This window comes from Malania oleifera, chromosome 6, assembly GCF_029873635.1.
Source record: "Malania oleifera isolate guangnan ecotype guangnan chromosome 6, ASM2987363v1, whole genome shotgun sequence".
Lineage (NCBI taxonomy): Eukaryota > Viridiplantae > Streptophyta > Magnoliopsida > Santalales > Ximeniaceae > Malania > Malania oleifera.
The window spans coordinates 86,625,395-86,635,187 of NC_080422.1; the positions used below are offsets into that span (position 1 = coordinate 86,625,395).

The following is a 9,793-nucleotide window of genomic DNA, read 5'->3' on the forward strand; positions in this document are numbered from 1 at the left end:
GATCGGTTAATTCGTGTTTTCCTGAATTATGTTCACCCCAAACCATCACCACCAATTTTCATCCTCAAGTTAGAAGCGTAACCAACGGATCTTCTTTGCTGAATCCCAAATCATCCAATGAATAAGAGGCCCCATGCACACTTATTTTGCATGGGCCATGTTCAAAGTTTTTTAATGGGCCACATCCTAGATATGTGCATTGGGTATGCAAAAAATGATGAACGAAGTAGTATTTTTAAGCCAAAAATTGTCATCCTCTAATTAAAATTTTAATCGACCACGTGTTAGTTGATGACATACTCGTAGATTAAAAAAAATGCTAGTCTATTTAGCATTTTTTGTTTAATAAATGTTGAATGGACTAACATTTTTTGAGACGAATCAATTTAGAAAAAAAAGTTTTGCTAAAACTATTTTTAAATAATTTTTATTAAAATAATATTAAAATGGGAAAAAAAAAAATTCTGAATAGTCCACTTTATTCATTCATATAATAAAAAGTAAAAAGTGACATGGATGTAAAACCACTGAGGTCATTCCTCTCTCTCGCTCTCTCCACAGAACTCGCTGCTGCGCGAAACGATAGCCAGGCGGCGAGGGTAACGGTAAATCATCAGTCATTGCACTTCGATTTCGCAATTTTCTTGATCTCGCCTCAGACGTATCATTCAGGGCTGCAAACTTTTTTTCCCCTCAGATCTTATGTACTTGTTTATCGTTCTCCTGTCTTGTGCGCAGGCTGCTGGATTGCGGCAGTGATTGGTATTTGTTGTATATGGTTTGATTTTTTCTAATACTGTGTTTGGGAGCGTGGAATTAGAGCTTAAATTTGGTTATGTGTAGAGTTCAATGAATTTTAATACAATTTTTTGTTTGTTTTGTGTAAATCTGCGGCAATTTTAAATCGAAGGCTCGATTCTGCTCTCTTAAACACATTGCAAGTGTGTTTGATGGCTTGATCTTTGAATTGCTGCATGACAACCTTGATCGTCAGCGATTCTAGCTGAATTGCTAGAACCTCCTTTTCACTTCTTAGCTTGTTTAATTGCCCAAAATGCTTGTATTTTGTACAAGACCACCCAAAATCTGGCGAGTGAGTTCTACGAAATTAAAAGAATGTGGGGTTTTTTTTGTGTGCATATTGACCTATTTTATGCAGTTTAAAATTGGGCATCTGAGGATTTGAAACTCGTTTTTTGGGTTTATTTGTTTTTCCACGGTGCTTGAATTGGTTTAGACTTGTTAATAATGTGGTTTTTAGAAAGATCGACTCTTTTGCTGCCCTCTGGAAGGATATGTCTGACTGAATGGATGTTGTTTTCTTTATTTTTTTTCCTTTGTTTCAATTTCAATACTTAGGCTTAATTGGGGGAGTTGATGGCGTCTAAGTTGCATCAATTGCAATCCAAGGTTACTCAAGCTTCGCAGTTTGTGGCGAAGCATGGATGTGCCTATACAAAGCAGTTGCTGGAGCAGAACAAGCAATACATCCAGGAACCACCTACAGTGGAGAAATGCAACCTGTTGTCAAAGCAGTTGTTCTACACTCGTCTTGCTAGGTTATTCTCTCACTACTCTTGCTGACTTTTGTTTGACTTACTTTTTTATTTGGTTGTTGGTTCTGTGGGGGTTATTGAAATTCACTAGAGTATCTTGGGCATTCCCTCTGTTTACATCGGTGATGATGTGAGGCTTGGGTCACCACAGTTTTGGTACTTTTGATTTGAACTCTGAAATGAAACATGTGCATGTTTCATAAATGTTGATTTACACAGCATGTTACTAATACTTGGAAGTCTAAGTTTGTAAGTTTCCTTTGAGATTAATATTAATCACACAAAGACATGCCTTGGTTTCTTTATGAAATTTTATTATCTAGATCTTGGGCAAGCTTTAATCCAAAGCAAGGGTGTTACTCTCAAACCTGTCACGAGTTCTGGTCACAGTAACAACCTGCCCAAAATTGGATGTCGGGCTGCATACATCATGCCTTCTTGACACCCTTGGTATGGCATGGGAGCCTTGTGTATTGGTTCACTGGGTGCTTATATAAACGATAAGCTGGTTAGATTCCCTTACATGGTTGAGGAAATGCACGCAGACACTTGATAGTCAAATGGTATACTTTTTTCGCACATATAGAAAAGTAAAGAGGATGATGGGTGCTCATCTATTGGTAGTGGAGGAAGTCATCCCAATATTGTGGACCTTGTTAATGATTAACCAAGAGGCCAATTTACTTGCAATAAGAACCCATTTTGGAAATTTTATATTTGGGTGGTAACAATGACTAAAGTAACAAGCAGGTTCATTTGCATCCTTCAAACTAGCTGGAAAACGGTGTTGGCATTCTTGTTAAGCTTCTCTAATGAGTTTGAGGAATAGGAATGTCGAACCCTTCTTTGAACATTAGTTTGTAAAAGAAATCATAAGGAATGTAAGTTAAACATATAAATGCGAAACGCTTGGGGTACATTGTTGGGCATATGCTTTTGGAGATGCTAGTTGTTTTGCCAAAAGTACAAACAGGTCAATTTTTTATAAATGATGGAATGTGACAAGATGTTGAGATTTTCTAGAAGGCTGGCTTAATGTGTTGTGAAGGTGATACTTTGTTGTACTGATGTTCATCAATAAAATGAAGAGCTACATCTTTATTCTTTGTAGCTTTTTCCTCAATAGCCTCCAAATTAAGTTTGACTAGGAAAGACGCTTTGGGGTTCCAAGAAGTGTTGGTGCACTTTTAGAGTTTCATTACCATTGTTAGTGCAACTCTCGTCACTCTCAAACACCTACACCTTGTGTGGTATGTAATGTATGTTAATATATTTTTCCAAAATTAATTAATTTACATGTGGCACATTTGTGTGAATATATGTATAATGCTACTCGTTCACAGTCAATTAGACATCTTGATTTTTGTTTCTAGTTCGACATAATGCTGAGAAAATGTTCTATGTGGGATAACTGCATAAGATTCTCATGTTAGAACAGTGTGGATGCATGGATGTATTGCTAAGGTGGCATATGGATGGCATGTGCTTAGAATTTGCAGATTGAATTTAGGGCTCCAACATTTTCAATATATCGTAGTTGACAAAATCATACCATCCATGGGTAATTTACGAGGTGTTGTGCTTCTTGATATGGTTGTGCTAGTTACAAGTGGTTCATGATTGATCCATGACTAAAAAAAGATATCACAGATACGTATTGTGATTGGAAAGTTTCTAGATTCCCCTCCTATAGTCGTACAGTATAATGCTACTCATTGCCCCATATTACATATCTGTAAAGAAATCTATATACCCCCACCTACTTGCATTCCATCTGCTTCTTTTCTAGAAGAACCTACCATATGTAGTTGAACTTAATAAAGTAGGCATTGATTCCATTTGATTTTCCTACATGTGCATCTTTAGTCATCAAGAGTCAAGATGGAGCATCATGTTAACTCCATTTTTTGCTTCTTGGAAAGTTCTTTTCTTCCAAACACATGCTGTTTGTTTTCAACTCAACACATACACTTTTCACTTTCACGAGTCTGTATGGGCTTTTTTCCCCCGCTTATAGTCGATGTAATTACAAGGGAGTTTTTTTTTCCCTAATCTTTGGACAAGAAACAGATGCTCCTTCTTGTTGGTGTTTTTGATAGGGTCTTAGATGGGAAGGCTTTTGGTGTTAGATTGAGACCCTAAGGGCTGGATTAGGGATCATCTTTCTTTTACTTCTTTTTTTGTGATTATTAATGGTCAACCTAAGACTTGGTTTTCAGCCTTTGGGGCTGTGAGGCAAAGGAACCCTCTATTTGCTTTTCTTTTTAAATTTTGGTTGCTAATTTGCTGAGTAGGATGATTAAGGGGTGGATAGGGGTCGCGTCCAAGTTAATAATGTTGGTAGGGGTGTTGTGATTGCGTCTCACCTACTTGATTATAAAATTCATTTTTTGATGATTGTAACTTTTATTGTAATATTCTCACTCTTTTGCAGGTCTTTGAGTTAGTTTTAGGGCTTAACATTGATTTAGGTAAGTTTGATCTTGGTGCTTCTAATTTAAGTCCTCAAGTGACTTCTAGCTTCACTATTATGTTGGGTTATGGGATTTTGCATTGGCCTTTTGTCATCTGTAGAGGGTCCCTTTTGGTTGAAATCCTTGATTTGCTAGGGTTTTTGGATTTGGTGATCACTAAGGGTGGAAGGGTGCACTATTCTCCTTAGATGGTCACATTAATTAAATTCACGTGTCTTTCTTCAATCCCTTTGTATCTTTTTTGTTGTTTGGTGTTATGGTGGGAGTGGCTTGAAAGATTAAGAAGATTGTGTGGGATATTTTGGTGTGAGAAGAGGTTCATTTCATGAGTTGGGAGCTACTAGTTGGGTTCAAGGAGGGAGGCTTCGGTCTTAGTAATTTGGTGTTAGAAAAATTTGCTTTGGTGGATAAATGGTTATGACAGTTTCCTTTGGAAGAAGCTAAGTTTCTTTGGCATAGAGTTATTGGATAATTAATTTATAGGGGAATGGGTGTGATGCTAATATTATTGCTAGACTTCCGTGTGCAAGCCCATGTAAATTCATCTCACAGATAACTTCTTTATTCCCCCCCTATATCAAATATATTGTGGGAGATGGGTGTAAGTTTTGGTTTTGGATAGATGTTTGGCTTTGGGACGTTTTTCTTTTCTATTGCTTTTCCTTCCATTTTTTGTCTTTCTATGCGTCATAATGTACCTATTTTTTCATGTTATGGATAAGTGATAACTTTGAGGTTTCTTGGGATTTGTAGTTTTTTCATAATCTTATTGACAAGGAGTTAAAGAAACTTTCTTTCCTGTACGGGTGATTGGATTCATTTCTTATTCTCATCGCAGGTGTTAGGATCTAGTGTTTGGATAATTAAGGTGTTTTCTCACATACATCGTCCTATACTCATCTGAACAAGTTGTTTCATTGTTTTCCTTATAGTTTTAAATTGCAAACTGGTGTCCAACATGGAAAGGGCAATGAATCAGTAAAACTGACTAATTGGTGTGTCAAATAGGTGATCAAATATGGTGATGTAAGCATGACAATTTATATATACAAGGGCATCCCAGGGTGTAATGGTCTTGAGCCTAACTCTGGTGAGATATTGTTTGCTTTGGTTTATTGACTTCACAGGTTTGTCTTATAAAAAGTGCCTCACTTAGTTGGAGTCCAAACCCTCCTTATAAACTCAAGATCTCCCTAATGCACATCCAATGTGGGACCGTGACGGAGCTTCGTATCCGATTTTAGATGTCCTCATTAGCGTGATCTCCCTAGTACACATCCGATGTGAGACCGTGATAGACTCTCTTGTCCGATCTTTGACATCTTTGTCAGAGTGGCTTACACTTCTGTGTAGGATCTACTCACATGATATTACTAGCAGGGTAGATCTAATCATATGATAGTATCCCTCGAGTGGCTTTGATACCAAATGTAACGGTCTTGAGACCAATTCTGGTAAGGTATTGTCTACTTTGACCCACTAACCTCACGAGTTTGTCCTATAAAAGGCGTCTCACTTAGTTAGAACCCAAATCCTCCTTATAAGCCCTCTATAGTACACATCCGATGTGAGACTATGACACAAGGCCACAAGGCTCCTTGGTTTTACGAGGGTAAGGGGAGGATTGTCACAATGTATGCAACCTTACCCTTGCTTTTATGCAAAGAGGTTGTTCCCTTGAATTTGAGCCTGTGACCAATTGGCGACAAAGGAGCAGCCTTACCATTCATCCAAGGCCTGCCCTCACAATATATATATATAGACACACACACACAAAGGGGAGCCTTGGTGCAATAGTAGAGTTGTCGCTGTGTGATTTAGAGGTCATAGGTTTGAGGCGTGGAAACAGCTTCTTGCAAAAATGTAAGGTAAGGCTGCTTACTATAGACCCATCGTGATCCATCCCCCCTTAGACTGCAAATACACGGGAGCTTTGTGCACTAGCTGCCCTTATATATATATATATAAGGTTGAGCAAATATTTCAGATAGAGATAGAAAGATTTTTGATTTAATTAATAATAACTTGATGTGTGTGTGTCTATATATATATATATATATATATATATATTAACTGCTGGTTTATGTAAGCAAGGAAGTTAAGGTGGTATAATGGTAACCCAGCATAAGGTGGGATCTGAATTTTGTGGCTGCAACTCCCACACCTATTTTTTGACTTGCTGCTGACTCTGGTTCAGCCTGTTTAAGCTGGTTCTTGCTTGGTCAGCTGGTTTAATACCAGCTCATGTCATTTCAAGGTTTGAGGGCTTGACCGAACTGGCTTGGTGACCGTTGCACCTGGTTGGACCATCAGGTCTGATTTGGGCTTTAAACTATGGTTTCCTCTTGCAAATAGATTGTGGGGAGCTAAAGTTCCATGAAAGGTCTGTTGCAGGTTTGAAGACTAGACTGCCCTATAGCTTGGTTTGTATGGAACAAACTATTTGGTTTGTTGTGTGTTTGTTGAACATGTCCTTGCTCCTAATTCTTTGGAGGCTTTCTTGATGGTTTACTTCAGAGATTTTGGCAGGCATTAAAAATTTCACGATTTTCTGATGTTCTATTTTTGCTGTTACTGGGTTATCTGGTTGGAGGAAAATGCCTTGATTTTTCAAGATTGTGGGCCTTCAGTGGATTTGATATGGGACAGGATTGTGTTTTTAGCATCCATGTAGGTGTTCCTTGTTCACTACAAGGTTTTTTGGTAATATGGCTTTTTGCTGATATTCATCACGATTGGCTGGCTTTTTTTGACTTATTAGACCTCCTTTTTGTATAGATTCTGCTTCTTTTTTATTTTTTGAGGATTCTCCATCCTCTTTGCACAATCTTCTTTCTTAATAAATTTCTTTTTCTATCCAAAAGTAAAATGAAAACACCCAAGCTCCTCCTCCTCCTCCTCCTCATTATTATTGGTGGTGCTGCTGATGTCTTTGAGATCTGGATGGTTAAATTCAATATCAAACAGGAAAAAACAGAAAAAAGAGTTTTTTTCCCGAGTGTTGACTCTGGTTCAGCCTGTTTAGGCTGGTTCTTACTTGGTCAGCTGGGTCAATACCAGCTCCTATCATTTCAAGGTTTGAGGGCTTGACCAGACTGGCTTGGTGACTTCCTATTTGCGCCCGGTTGGACTGTCCAGTCTGACTTGGGTTTTAAAAAGTTCCTTCAAAGGTCTGTTGCAGGTTTGAAGACCATAAATGGCTCTATCTCCTGATGTGTTTTATGCTCATTTATTTTTTACTGCCCTATGGCTTGGTTTGTATGGAGCAAACTATTTGGTTTGTCGGGAGTGTGTTGAGCATGTCCTTATTCTTTGGAGGCTTTCTTGATGGTTTACTCAGAGGGATTGGCAGGCATAAAAAATGTCAGGATTTTCTGATGTTCTATTTTTGCTCTTACTGGGTGATTTGGTTGGAGGAAAATGCCTGGATTTTTCAAGATTCTGGGCGTTCAGTGGATTTGATATGGAACAGGACTCTGTTTTTAGCATCCATGTGGGTGTTCCTTGTTCACTAAAAGGTGTTTTGGTAATACGACTTTTCGCTGATATTCATCATGATTGGCTGGCTTTTTTTGACTTATTAGTCCGTCTTTTTTGTAATAGTTTCTGGTTTCCTTTGTCTTTTGAGGATTCTTCATCCTTCTCGAGCAATCTTCTTTCCTAATAAATTTATTTTTCTATCCAAAAGGAAAACGAAAATGCCCAACCTCCTCTTCCTCCTTGTTATTGTTGCTGCTGCCAGTGTCTTTGAGATCGGGGTGTGTAAATTTAATATCAAACAGAAAAAAAAAAAAAAAAAACAGAAAAAGAACCAAATTTTTAGGGTTTTTGTTTCCCTGAATGTTGATCGATACTCATAAAAAAGTTAGGAATGTTGCAATCTGGGAGCTAAACTTTGTGATATTTTGTGATTAATTCATTCTACATAACAGAATTGAAAAGTTACTTTTCTAAGGAGAGATCAACTTCTGAATAGTTATGTTAGAAAACAATGCAAGGTTGTTTTTCGAGGCAACATGTCAGACTTTCTCAATGACAAGCCTTTAATTGCATGTAACATCATCTTCAATCCCATTTTGGTGCCTGCATCTGTTTCCAAGACACTGGTAGAATCACCTTTGAAAGCTCACATCATTGCACATCTAATCATTCGAGCGCAACCAAGAATTTGGCTTTGCTTATGTCTATGCTCGTAACCACTGCTCATCATTTATGCTATTTACTTCGTGCAGCATTCCTGGTCGTTATGAGGCATTTTGGAAAGAACTAGATCATGTAAAGCACTCGTGGAAGAACAGGCAAGAGCTGAGGGTGGAGGATGCTGGCATTGCCGCTTTGTTTGGGCTGGAATGTTTTGCATGGTTTTGCGCGGGTGAGATAGTGGGAAGGGGATTTACATTCACCGGGTATTATGTCTGATAACCGACTATTTCGAAAATGTTTCAAGAAATTGGTTTTAAGCTTCTTCTGTCATTATGGGATTTCAGTCCCTTACGCTCTCTACATTCGAAGTTTCTGTGTTTCTGCAAAATTTTTGAAGCTGGATTGTCAGTGTATAAGTTGGGCAACCTCAATAATCCCCATGTATTTTGGTGACATCCTTCCCTGCTTCTGCGAAGTGGAACCTGCGGTTTTGTTATTTCCATTGGAAGCTACTGCTAGTTTTGAATGATTTTAGTCAGGCCAAAAGGGTTCTCTCTGGTTTTCTTCTTCCATCAATTCTCCTTCTCCATGACTAATGATATCCTTTGGGCTGTGTTGCCCATGATAATTGATTGTCACCGTGGATTATCTTTTGTCCTTATGGTCAAGGTCCAGAGATGGATTTCTTCCTTCATTGAACTTTTTTGCTTTTGCAAAATTTTTATTGTGATCGAATGTTTTGGGTTCTTTTTTTTTGGGCGTGTCTTATATATAATTTAAAAATGAAAGTATAAAATTATCTCTACTAAACAAAATTTAAAGATAGCAACACTCAAAAAATGTTAAATCAAATGAGCAGTATAGAGCAGTTTTAGTAGAAATTGTTATTTGAAACATGATTTTACATCATCTTGTTCAGCGGGATAAAAGCCTACATCGTAATTTTCAGACATAAAATAATTTTTTGATTACTTAATGATTAATGAAAAATAAAAAATAAAAGATGGCTTAATTATACAGTGGCATCTTAACTGCTATTTACCTCAAAAACATTTCTAAGTTGACTATTTAATAAATAATTACATATGTGAATGGTAAATAATTCTTAAACAATATTTACTTTTTTTTTTAACTAAATTATTTCTAAAATCATTTGTCGACTTTGATTGATGATATAAATTATAGAGTATCTCTCATCAGATTTGATAATAAGATAAAGATATTTTTTGAAAATTTAAAAATTTCACATGAGTTTTAAGAATTTTTGTCAAAAAAACATAAGTCTCCCATTATATAAAAAAATAAAATTTTTTATAATAAATATATATCTTTTGGACAAATTTTAGAAAAAATCTATAATATTTTTAAATTCTAATAAAGGCCTCCTAATTTTACTAAACCTTTCTGAGGTAAAGGTCTTTGAGTTTTTTCTCATTTTATTATTATTTTAAAATAATATATTAAATAATATCCTGTTTGGGAAAATTATTCCTAGAATGACGCTCACGTAATATCGCTGCTCGGTCCAGTGAGATTTGTCACGCGTTAGGGCCAACTTATTTCCCAAGCAAATCTCGCTGGACAATCCAATGAGATTTATTGGCCACGTGTCACTCAATC

The 9,793-nt window shown here is 36.9% G+C and overlaps 1 protein-coding gene across 2 annotated transcripts; it reads left to right on the plus strand.

The window, feature by feature from the left end:
- Positions 1–356: 356 nt before the first annotated feature.
- LOC131158041 (uncharacterized) lies at positions 357–8,826 on the plus strand. Of its 2 annotated transcripts, none has more exons than XM_058112593.1 (3): positions 357–605; positions 1,360–1,559; positions 8,263–8,826. In XM_058112593.1, exons 2-3 carry the CDS (start codon positions 1,378–1,380, stop codon positions 8,447–8,449), a joined length of 369 nt encoding a protein of 122 aa, XP_057968576.1. In that variant the 5' UTR covers positions 357–605; positions 1,360–1,377; the 3' UTR covers positions 8,450–8,826. The 2 variants fall into 2 exon arrangements, with proteins under 2 accessions (XP_057968576.1, XP_057968578.1); XM_058112595.1 differs by having other exon boundaries at positions 514–762.
- Positions 8,827–9,793: the final 967 nt, after the last annotated feature.